We start from the raw sequence: 13,282 nt of genomic DNA, 5'->3' as shown, positions 1-13,282 counted from the left end.
AAAACGGCATTGTCGTGCAAAAGAATGGCCAGAATGCATTAAAAGTTTTCTGTTTTCATTTGAAAATGGTGTCGTGTAAGGGTTAGGTTAATAGCTAATGATTTTTACAAAGGAAATTAATCAATCAAAAACTTACTTAAAATGGCTGGAAAATGTTTTTCTTTTATTTCTGCTGTACAGTCAAAACTACGGTGAGGCATTGCTGCCACATACATATTATTTTTTTTTCACTCAATTATGTCATAATAACGAGATCTTATGTTGTTAAAACAACATCTTTTCTTGTAATAACGAGATCTTATGTCGTAAAAACAACATACGATCTCGTTATTACGAGAAAATTGTAGTTTTTACAACATAAGATCTCGTTATTACGAGAAAAGATGTCGTTTTAACAACATAAGATCTCGTTATTACGAGAAAAATATGTTGTTTTAACGACATACAATCTCGTTATTACGAGAAAATTATAATTATGTCGTTAAAACGACATATTTTTCTCGTTCAAACGACATATGTTTTCTCCTAATAAGGGCATGTGTTGTATAGTGATGTGTGTATATATGTCTGTATCCACATTAGAGAATTTATTTAGCCCATGCCTTTGTCACACTTGTTAGAAAAGCAGAAGCAAGCCCAGCGTAAAATAGACTCATCCGCTGCCTGTATCAGTGGCAGTGCCCATAGCACGAAATTGTTGTCATTTATTGATGTAGCCTATAGTTCTTAACAGCCATGGTTAGCAGGTGCCATGGATCGCTCATGATTAGCCTCAGTGGCGTAACTTTAACCTAGTAATGACGGACCCCGGTGCAGCCACAAATATCATAACTATCTATAGGCCTACTGTAATTAAGACTTTCAAGAAATGTATTAAAAACAGAAAGACGCTATAGTTTCAGCCTTACTCAAAGGCCGCGTAAACATGGCCAGTGGGTTCGTTACGCACGCCAATCCATTCCCGGCGTTCTTGGTTTGCTTCTTATTTATTAAATATACAGGCAATTCGATGAAACCTTGATCAAAATTAAAATACAATTTATAGAAAACGAAATTCACTTTAAAGAAAGACATTCTACAAAACAAAACTCAATAAAAATCATGTCTGACCCCACTCCATATCAGACATATTGTGCGTCTTATAGCCTATCTTACTCATGCAGACAAAACCGCCTGCGCATTTTTTCCTTTATGACAGCTGAAACAACTTACATGGTTTTTTTACCACTTCGTTATTTTGGCTTGGAATTTCGTTTGTTGGAAATATGAACTGAATTTAGAAAGGCTTTTGAAATGAAAAACTTTATTGTTATTGTGAGTTTACACAAATAAAAGTAGACCGTTTATAGTTTATAATTATGTGTTGTACTTATCTGTATGGCTAAAAGTGACGGAGTATTGTGATATTATTTCCTTGTCATAAAGGAAAAAATGCCGGCGCTTTCGTCGGACAGAGGGTTAGGCTATAAAGTTTCATAGTTAGGGTATGTTTAAATACTAGCCTATTATATTATTTTTTTGATTTCATATGTTGATTATGGAAAGTGAGCAGCATGAGTAAGACGCGCAATATGTCTGAAGACATGGAGTGGGGTCAGACATGATTTGTATTGAGTTTTGTTTTGTAGAGAGATCTTTCTTTAAAGTGAATTTCGTTTTCCATACATTTTATTTTAATTTTGATCAAGGTTTCATCTAATTGCCTGTATATTAAATGAATAAGAAACAAACCAAGAACGCCATGAATGGCCTTTGAGTAATGCTTGCTGCGTTCACACCAAATGCGAATAGAGCGTCAAAATTGCGTCTACCGCGTCTAGTTGGACGCTTGAACATTTTGAATCTATAATTTGTTGTCTGACAAATCGTTTTGACTGCAGGGCAAGGAGAAGTTTAATAACTTTATTTTTTAGGATATTTAAATACATGCAGTGAAGATAATGACCACATTTGTGTGGCTATTAATGTGAAATAGCCTATATTTTTTATGAAAAGTAAAAGAGGCAGAGTGGTGTTTTATGACATATTTCTCCTGGAGCGCATTGAACGTGCGTCTATTTCGCTTCAAACGGTCGATTTATACGCGCGTCCAATTCACTGGACGATTCAAAATGTTCAAGCGTCCACCTAGACGATATTCGCGTTCGGTGTGAACGCAGCATAAGGCTGAAACTAGCGTCTTTCTGTTTTTAATACATTTCTTGAATAGTATATGTCTTAATTACAGTAGGCCTATAGATAGATATGATATTTGTGGTCCGTCATTACTAGGTTAAAGTAATCATGAGCGATCCATGGCACCTGCTACCCATGGCTGTTAAGAACTGTAGGCTACATCAATAAATAACAACAATTTTGTGCTATGGGCACTGCCACTGATACAGGCAGCGGATGAGTCTATTTTACGCTGGGCTTGCTTCTGCTTTTCAAACAAGTGTGACAAAGGCATGGGCATAGTGACACACATCACTACAACTAATGCCCTTATTAGGAGAAAATATGTCGTTTTAACAACATAACATCTCGTTATTACGAGAAAATTATGTTGTTTTTACGACATAAGATCTCGTTATTACGAGAAAAGATGTCATTAAAACGACACAAGATCTCGTTATTACGACATAATTGAGTGGAAAAAATTATATGTATGTGGCAGCAATGCGTCACCGTACAAAACCATCTTTATTGAATTAATTTCCTATTATCACTGTAAACAATCTGTATTGTAAAAAGAGCTATATATAAATGAAGGTGACTTGACTTGACTATAGGCACAATTTATTTTTGTCTAATTTCAAGAAATTAAGCATAAAGCTTTGCAGCAGAAGGTTTTAGGGTGGAAAACCAGCAGTGTTTATGGAAAGATTTGCATTAATACATGTGTTGTGTTCCTTTGCAGTGTTTGTGCAGGCGTGTAAACTGCAGCAGCACATCTTCACCGCTCACGGGCAGGAGGACAAGATCTACGACTGCTCACAGTGCCCGCTGAAGTTCTTCTTCCAAACCGAGCTTCAGGTGAGATGATCTGATGAGAGCAATGCTCACAGGCACTGATGAGGATCATATGACCAGCCTAATACACCCCCCATCACACCCTTTTCTCTGTAGAATAAATCAATTATGGGAAAGAAATATGGTTGTAAAGAGGGTGCTTCTGCAATGGCATTAACCAATAAACTTTGCATGAATCATGTCAGTATAGATGTCAGACAGTTTTTGTGACGCTGTACAAAGGGAAGATCATTGCAATCAGGCACTTTGTCTTTGCCATCAAGCTTAAATGTATTAATTTATTCTAAATGTATGTAAATCTAATACCAAATGGTATATGAAAAAAGTAACATTACAATTGCAAATAGTTCATTATATTTTAGTGGATGTTTAATCGGTTGCTAAATCTTTTTTGGAGGCTCTTAAAAGAATGAAATTGATTTAAAAATGTTTGCCTGTCTATTGTCACAGGACAGCCACTTATGAATTTGGGACTGTGCATGTTCTTGTGTTGCCATCAGCCAATCATGGCACCATTTCCTGTGGCTTTAGAGTAATATAGCATTTTCAGCTCAGTTAATTGGCTCAAATAACCAACAACCGAACTGCATTTTCAATATATTGTAGACCTCCTTAGTTGATTTTCTCATATTGATTTTTAACCCCTTAACTGCCAACCCCCTTTTTGAGAATAGACGCGAAAATACACTATCCAAACTTAAATGGTTGTTATTCAAGAATGCTTCAGTTTTATTTGGGCTTGTTTTAAAGACGACACTCACCAGATTATTGCAAAGCACTTCAAAAGCACTTCAAAAAAGGAAAGTATGAAACAGTTATGGAAGTTAAAATTGACTGTAAATCAAATGTACTGTACTGTAATGTTTTTACTCTAAAATCAAAGCCATATGTCTAACCAAGTTGTGTTCCAAATTTGAAGTTGATATCACAAATATTGAAGTCCCCATGAGATTTTGTTTAGGCGTAATACCAAAAATAGCCACTGGGTATCACCCACATTCCATTGCTTTTTTTATGCATTCTCCTGTAATAAATTAATACATTTCGGTCCAAATATAACTTCTATCACAAAATAAGGAACCTTCAGACCTTTCCGACGATATGTGTTTTGTCAAGATTAGAAAAGGTTTTGATTATAAAGTATTCAAAACATTTTGTAATATGAAACCTGAAAACGCTCACTAGGGGAGGAGCCCGCAAAAAGACTATGTGTATAAAGTACTATTTCTATGGTAACACAGTGTCCAATTTCAAAAAGATTTTGCAGTATGATTTTTGAGTTTGTACACTTTCTAATAATACCTAATGTATGATAATTATTAAAATATGTGATATGAAAAAAAAGTAATAAAAAAGAGTGCCAAGCATCCTGCTAGCGGGATGGTGACATTGAAGGGGTTAAAACTGCCTTTATACCACCGCTGTTTTTTCCCCTCAGTATTTATGCAGGCCTTGCACACATTAATTTTCGATTGCAAGAATACACATATCCCTTTCTGTTTCTATAGCTATAGAATGTGACAAACTATTGGACTTTAATGACTTTATTAGCTAAGGAACATCTAAACATTTAAAAAGTTACTTGAGCTTATAATGATACAAGCAATATTTCTGCTTGTGTTTGTAATGTAGCCTATATACTTCTAAAAAACCCTCATACTTCTAATGTATATGTATACATTATATACATAATATATGTATTATGGCTTCCTTTGCCCTCCACAGTTAGTTAAAACAAGAGGATTTACTCCAGGTTAGTGGAGGTTTAGTCTTAGTGTGACCCCATGTCAATAAAAAGCTTCTCAGAGAGGATTCTTAACTTTAGTGCTGTGATGAATATAAACAGCTATAGTGAAGACAGCAGTGAAATCTCTTGGTAGACAATGAGACATCTCATTGATAAATAAATGGGACAAGTTATCCACACATAAGGAAGCTAGCCTTTCCTGGGACAGTGCCTCGTTTAGTGGCTGGAACTCTCCTGGGAAATATGCTAGATATTGCTTGTTATAAATATAATACATTTTATATGATCTCATACATGTGCAATTTCAATTATGTTTATACACGTATTGTGTGCATAAGTGTGCATTGATGTCACAAGCAACTAACACTAAACCAAACCAAACCAAACCTTAACCTATATTAACTACATGTTAATTAATATTACTCTTACTTGTGTAATTACACTGTAACAAGGACACCAAGTCGGTATAAAATAAAAATTCACCCCGTCTATTTTCTAAATGCACATTATAGATCTTACTGTGAACAATTCATCCGTGCATTCATTTTTATGCAGGATTTTCCCGCCTCTGAATCTCACGTTCATCTGCCTCCATTTTTGAGTGTCACGCTCATCTCAACATCCAATTAACAACCGATACATAGAATGAATTGCCGCCCTACATTTTATTCCGATTATGCGCCTCACTCAGATGTACGTCACAATACAGAGGAAAAGATCTGTTGCTTCTTCTGTTTCATCGCAACTTTAAAATAAAGTGTTACCACTGTATGATTAAAAATAGTTTATCACATCACCACATTTACAAGCCTAAATTTCTTCATTCTTGTAATAACATCGGAAATTTCACTAATATATTGAGCGTGGTTTTCATCTCAGAAATCTAGTCATCTTAAGCTAGACTGCTACCCTGTATCAGGTTTCTGACGTGTCAAGAGAGGGAGTTTCTGTATTATGGAGAACTTCAAACAAGAGGGTTTACTTGTTGGTTTACTTGCTGTCAGAATTGTACCAATTTTTCCGTGCTTCAGAAAGTGAAGGTTGTTGGCAATGATGGCCTAGTGGTCAGCGCATTGATACAGTGCAACTGCACCTCTGGTGCCCCGAGTTTGAATCCCTACTTGAGGTCCTTTCCCGATCCCGTTCCCCCTTCTCCCTTCTCAACCACATGCTTTCCTGTCGGTCTCTACTGTCCTGTCCGATAAAGCATGAAAAAGGCAAAAAAGAAAAAAAAAGTGAAGGTTGTTTTCTTTGGACTGTAGTTTTGTGTGGGCTCTAGTTTTCTCAGTTCTTGACACCGCAGTCATCTCAGCTCAGTCAGAGAGTTCAGAGGTCATCAGAGCGGCTGGATACAGTGATGTTTTATTTATTTGTGTAGAGCTGAAGATGAAGGGCTGTGCAAGACAGTCGACCCCCAACCAAGCTCCTTACATCACCACTGACCTGCCAAGAGCACAATGGGAAAAACTCAATCTAATCAGCTCTCATAGGAGCAAACTCCTCACCTTTACACCCTTGCTCACACAATAACACGCACTCCTAAATACAAATATGAATGTTACTTATTTGTCAGATTGAATGCATGTGCTTATAATTTTCCTACAGTTTGGTCCCGAGTCTCTTTAGATTCCAGAGTTACCTGTTTCAAGATCAAATATAGTAATTTGAATATTTCTGCTGGTCAATAGGGTTAAATGATTGAAATATTTGCTTATAAAATTAGGTATGTCTCATGATAGGTCCATTTACTTGCACATACCGTCTTCTCTACAATTTCATCAACATTTTATGAATTACAACTGCCATGATTGAATAGGAAATGTTAAATATAATTCTGACTATGGTCTGCTTTCTGTTGGTGGTACATCCAAAAAAGTCTGTTTATCAGCCCCTATGCATGAGAGGTAATGTAACAGCATTAATAGGACAAAATCTATTAGTTTACATAGAAAGGAATTCCTTTTGCACTGAGATGTAAATATGACAGTGTATTTTAGTCCAATCAGTGGCTGGTTAAACTGGATAGCGAGTGGTTAGTGAATAAATAATTGTTTACTGAATTCCCAAATCAATTAATGGTGCCAACACACAACCCTCCGACTAATTCATGACAGCTACAACATGTTTCCCTGAATATTTATTTGATCATCATTCACAGTGGACAAAACAACTAACCCAGTTTTCTAACCATAGTTTTCCATCACACATACTTTTGACATCAAACTCTGAAGTTCTAGCTTACAGTTCACAGTGAAGCACAACAAGAAAAAAAAAAAAACCTTTAGAGTTCAGTTTTAAGATGTTTCTAAAATATTTGTACACAAAAGTGTAATGAAAGCTCCGATATTACCCATGAGTGACACACATGGATGCAGGTAGATCAGATATAGACGGCAACAAACTCCAGCGTCCTGTGAGAGTTTGCGGGTGTGTGTTTGTTCCTGCCTCTGGCTGGGTCTGATGTGTGTATGCAAACACATCGTCTTGAGACGGTGACAAACCCTCGCTGCAGCCCATGAGCGTGCTCATTCTCTGCTCATCACCGCTGGGAGACACACAATCCAAACAAACACTTTTGATCTCTGACACACTTCTGCTTCCTGTAAACTTCCTGTGAACTTTTCACAAGTGATTTTACTAATGCGAATTAAAAGATACTTTGCTTCAGCATTGTCAAGATGCACACTGTTGTGAGAATGTTTCATTTGAAGTCATTTATCAGAATCACTGTACTGATAGCATTATTGAGGAGAATGAATCTCGGTCAAACTTTACAAACTCAGCATTTTCAAATTGAAGCCTATTTATAATTATTGTGCATGCAGCTTTCATGAGCTAGTATCAATTAATATTTGGTCAATTTAAACTCTTAACCCTTAAACGCATACCTCGGGTCTTTAGTGACCCGGGACGTCATTCACTACCATCCTCCTTCATTTTTTAAAGCTAGACATCAACCTTCTTAGTATTCCTCAATCAATTAATTATAAACAATATAAAAAGAAAAGATTATACAATTATAAAAAATAAAATATAATTCTGCATAACAATAATTGAATCTTTGAATCTTTGATGAAGTGCAATTCAATTAAATTCTTAAAGATGAGAGGATGGATGGATAGATGGAGGGAGTGATACCATCTGCATTACTGTTAGCTTGGCATTTCACAGTATAATAGCAGTCAAATAAAAAAACATTGAATTATTCTGGCATTCGTATCCTTGTTTGTTCTCAAAGGCTGGCTTCTCACAGCATGGGATACATGTCAATGTTCAAGAGCTCATTTAGTTAGTCATTACAGACCCAGGAGGCGGCGTTGAATTTTGAAAACATGATGATGAAGCTGGACAAAGGCCTCCGGGACTCTTCGATGGCCCCTATTTGCAGTATTATGCTCACCTCCTCAGTAGTCTGTCCGCAAACCCAACTGGGCCGCGGTCTTATAACTACCCCCATGGACATGCAGACATACAGAGTCTGACTGGAAATCTTGAAGAACACTTTTTAGAATTTTCTGACCAGATGGCTTAGATTCCTTTTTACTTTCTTTTTGGAGTCCCTACTCAGGTAAAGAACAGAAACATCTCTCTTGTGATGTTCTGTAAACTGGCTTTGCAGAGAGGAACCGCTTCAGGGTATCTGGTGGGATAAGCAATGGATGAAATGGAAAATTAGGGCACTTCTTGGCATTCAGGAAGGGAATGAGTCTCTCATGATGCTCTGTCAATTTAGACGTTTTTGCTGTTATAGAGCATTTTGGGGATTTGATGGTGTGTACGATGGCCATCCAAGCATGGGTATTAGGGCAGTCGAGCAGCATAGCGTCTTCGTGGATTCCTGCCACTGTTGGATGTTCTGATGGGAAGGTGCCCTCTGGCTGTGGTCTCGCTGACATTGGCTTATTTTGGAAAGTTGGGATCCTCTTCTCAGCTTCTCTAGTGTATGTTGCCTCCGCCAGCTCTACTATTTCAAACAGCCAGCCAAAGTTTGATGAATTCTTCTTCCCTATTGCTTTCTGCTGGGCCCAGGGCAGCAATGTGAAGGAGTTTGTTAATGATCACATTATCAACGACCTGGGCCTGTTGGGTAGACCAGAAAAACAACCAGCATTGTGCCAAGTGGGCTGTCTGAATATGGATGTAATCACTCAAAAACGCTGGATCGCACCAACCAGTGACAGTCCCACTTGGGTCAGCATTGCCCATCGTAGTCGTCTGTAACACTGGGAGACAGAGGGAGAGTGAGAATCAGAAAATTAATTCCAGTGATGTCCTGCTAACCTCTTGAGGCTTTTGCTGTTCCATAAGCTCCCTTCCTTGATAAAGGATATTGCCTTCAGGTGTTCCTGACTCATTTGTTCGCTTCTGCTGATTACAGTTACAGAAATATTGAGGGTATGCATCGTATGCAACTAAAGGTTGGACTCAATATAGTGTTCCTTACAACTTGGCAAAGATCCAGTGATCCATGGATCTTGACATGCAGCCAGGAATCGTGTTTTCCTAACACATATGAGCCTGATTTCGATACATAAATATTTATCACTGTCAGTCATCATAATTTCGAGAGTGAATCCCGCTTGTATATGCGGATAGGCCTATATATTGAAGTATGTATGCTTGCCAAGAATGGGAAAAAATGTTTTATTTAAATTCGGATTATACAGGCCTATTAATTATTTTGTATATATTGCCTAGAAAGCAAAGAGTGTTCCCTTTATAATCACTAAAAGCTGTCACTCATTCAATGAACGCGATCTCACAAAGTTCCGCTATATTAATCAATGAAGCTGACGACACAATGAATCTCTTATTTAAATAATGTCTATATTTAGAGAGGATTAGCACACGTGCAGAACACAGCACTGGACAAACACTCAAGCGGACAGTGGATTCTAACTTCAACACCTGTGATTGGCCATTGCATTGTAGAAATCAACAAACATGTCTGTGATTGGCTACATTACTCACCGAAGTGAAAACACATTGGAAATTGAATCATTTGACGAGTGCAAATACAAATACAGCACTGGATCTTTTGCCAATAATATGCTATTATTCTGAATAAAACAGATTCTAGACCAGCAGTTAATGGCATCTTTTCCCTCTAAAAGCAATCAGTAGCAGCAGCAGGCGGCAGTGGTTTGAGTGAGAAAATTACACGCTATTATCAAGTCCGTCTACCTCGGTCCGGAGGGGGGCACAGGGATGTCCATGGGGTCGGTGGCCAAAACCCACTTTGGTTAAACCATTGTAGATTTGTCACATTTTAATAATGTTTGAACAACATTTAAAACAAAATCAATAAACCAGTTGTATTTCTTTGTTCTGTCTTCAGTCAATTTCAGGGTGCTTTCACGCCTGAGTGTTTGTTTCGGAACCTTGTGCATTTTCTCCCTTGGTTCGGTTCATTTAGGCATATGTGAACGCGGCAATCACGCTCGGATCCGCACCAAAACAATCACTTAGGCAGTCTCGGCCCGATTTCAAACAAACTCTGGAACGCTTCGCTTGAGGTTGTGAAAGCAATCTGACCCAACAAACCAAATGGTATTATAATTCATAATGGGACATGTGCTATATAAAAAGCAGTAGTGTCTGATTCTGTGAGTGGACACATTAGTTATCACAGTTGAAAACCAAAGCCTTAAAATGTTGTGTAATTGCACTTCTCCGTGCAAGAATGCTGTCCCGACGAAGCCTTGATTTCTGCTCCAGCTGCATAACATTCGTATAAAGTTTGCGTGTGCCTTGACACAGTTAACCTCTAGATCCAGAGAGAGCGCATTTGAATTTGCTGCAGTATTAATACTAATGTAGATTATAATTTGACAGTGGGAATGACGGCTACATTCGTATAGTGTTTGCGTGTCTCGACAGTTACAAATAAAGCCACAATAAGCTCATGGATTGAATTTATCAATCATCTTGATGGATGATGCAGAGGAAACTCTGACCAATAAGAGGACAGTTGTACTCGCATGTGACTTGCATAAACACATTTTAGTACGATCTGAAAGGTTGCCTTAAAAGCAAACCAAACCAAGAAGAAAATGCAACATTGTAACAAATTAAGTCCCTAATCTATAGGTGTGAAAACGCCCTCAGAATCTCTTTTGATTTGGAAATATTTTGACCAGATTTTGTTAAACAAGAACAGTCTAAAGCAAGCTTGTGTGTTTGTTTTTCAAAGCATAATTGTGCCGAATCAATGTGTTGAAATGTTTGTTCATACAAACCCAGTGTGAACACTCATCTGTGCAGATTACTTTAGGATGAATTTAGAATCGATTCCAATTTTTATTAACTCATTGTGTTTCTTTTTTCAGAACCACAGTCTGAGTCTGCATAGCAGCTAACAACAGAACTGCCTGGAAGAGAAACAAGACCCCACCATGGCCCAATAAATATATGGATATTTCTTTTTGTGTTGCACTCAACTTTTTGTCAGTCAAACAAAACAACTATATACAAAAAAAAATGAAGACTGAGGTAGATGTTTGATTTTCAATGTTTAATATCAAACCAACCTATTTGTAAGTAAACCTCATGTTTTGACTTTCCTTTTCTTGTAAAGAGTCCTGATTTTTATTGTTAAAAAAATAAATGTGTTTGAACTCTACAAAAGAAACGAATCATCAACTAGATTCAGCTATTATGAGGACAAACATGGGCTTACAAACCAAGATGATATCAGGAAAAACTGAGCCTTCATCACTAGCCCAGCCTGCCTATGTCTGAATCTACACACCTTGTGTGACCAGTACACCATGCTCAAATGTCAAACTTTTGAAAGACATAAAATATAAAGAATAATATTCTGAATATATGCAAAGTCAGAACAAGACATACGCAGCAGTATTCAATTCCCAATAATCTTCTCTTAACCTGAGGCCATTACTCAGAGTTAGAGAAACTGCTGTCCATCCATGTTGACTTATGACTTGTATATTTATGTTATTAATGTTTACTGCTTGCTAAAGTTTTTTCTTTCTATAAGAAAGAGGGTGATACATTTATTCTCTGTTGTCTCTATTCGTCTCATTGGGATGGGCTACACAAATGCTGTCAGGAGCATGTCAATGGCTGACTGATGTGTATTGCTCTGCTCTTACTGTATCAATGCTGTGTCTAATATGTACAGTATATACCAGTTTTACATAAAATGAAATTGACATGCACTTTTGCAACACTCCATACTTTCGTGGATGTTCTTGTTTTGAGCTGACTTCACACTTGATAAGTGGCAGCTGGACATTTTATTATTTCCATGACATGTCAATTAAAAAAAAAGGTTCTATAAAAAATATTAACTGAGGTCCGATTTTGTTGGACCTTTTTGTGTTCTCTTGTGATGAAAACATTAAAATTGTATGAAGAAATGGATTTACTGTGGTTTTCCAAAGATGTTTCATTTCTGTGTTTTGATATGCTTGTTTGTATGTATTCTTTTTCCAAATATCATATGGAATGAAAGAAATATAAATTTATTTTTCATACAAAAAAGAAAAAAAAATAGATGTGGCACTTTCCATATGTAGGATACAAAACATGTCTTGAAAATCAGCAAAGAGGCTGAACTTTGATAAAGGAGCAAATCTTCAAACATGACAAGCTCTATAGAAGTCACGTTTTCACCTTTAGTGAAACAATACAGTTCCCTTTCGTTCAGTCACTACGACGTAACGTTAGTGACTAACGAATGGGGGTTTCGCTTAGAAGCCTATCAACTTCGAGTTTAGAGAAAACGCCCAATGGCGTGCCAATGCCATGGGCATGCGGAATTTGCATACGTAACTCCGCCTCACTGCGTGAGTATATAAGGAAGTACGAGGCAATATCGCATTATGTTTCTGCTTTCGGAGCCAAGAGTACCTACCTCTTCACTCCTACAGCCTTCTGAGACTCTGTCAGCTTCTTCGAGACGAGCAGCTTTCCAGTCGGTGTTGGTGTGACGGCGCGTTCCAGTGATCGCATACTTCCTGCCTGCTGATCTGCGCAGTGGTCCGTTTGACAGCTGGTGTGTGTTTCCCTGGGCGCTTCGGCATCGACTGCGAGGCTTTCCTCTCACAAAAAGAGCTTGCGCGTGGCACGTCTTTTTCAAGACGGCTCGCCCGTGCACTTCCGGGTGCGATCGATTTTCCGCTGCTGTCTATGTACTCATTCACTGCTCGAGCGTGTTTGGGCTTCAGCACGTTCGGGCAGTGTTTGCGGATGTGTCACGCTTTCCATTGCGGGGGCGTGACCATCGCGATGTCGCGTTCGAGACTCTATGATCTCCGTGAGGAGAGAGAGTCCCCTCTGCCACACCCCAATCTACCGTCCCCGAGTGAGATGGTCCTTTGGCTGGTGGCCAGGGTGACCTGAGGGCGGTGCTGTGGTATTAAGAACCCCGACGTTCATTCCTCGGGCCACGCCCCCCTCTTATACATCGCTCCCGCGAGTGTTGGATTGAATCTACGGCCCGTCTCTGACGCCCCGTTCGTTCAGTTCACGCTCCGGATAGCAGTGAGATATCGATCG

At 38.2% G+C, this 13,282-nt stretch overlaps 1 protein-coding gene across 2 annotated transcripts in view; it reads left to right on the top strand.

Annotated features, from left to right (window-relative positions):
- Positions 1 to 12,147, top strand: part of LOC307128003 (zinc finger protein 521) — a 130,038-nt gene extending 117,891 nt beyond the window's left edge. For both annotated transcript variants that reach the window (XM_079819518.1, XM_079819519.1), the window contains exons 6-7: positions 2,900 to 3,015; positions 11,089 to 12,147. In XM_079819518.1, coding sequence (XP_079675644.1) covers positions 2,900 to 3,015; positions 11,089 to 11,118 — 146 coding nt within the window. In that variant the 3' untranslated portion in view covers positions 11,119 to 12,147. The remainder of the gene's footprint in view (positions 1 to 2,899; positions 3,016 to 11,088) is intronic.
- The last annotated feature ends 1,135 nt before the right edge of the window (positions 12,148 to 13,282 follow it).

Source organism: Gobio gobio (assembly GCF_949357685.1).
Source record: "Gobio gobio genome assembly, chromosome: 6".
Lineage (NCBI taxonomy): Eukaryota > Metazoa > Chordata > Actinopteri > Cypriniformes > Gobionidae > Gobio > Gobio gobio.
Note: the sequence above shows the minus strand (reverse complement) of the source record. Positions and strands in the feature narration are given on the sequence as shown.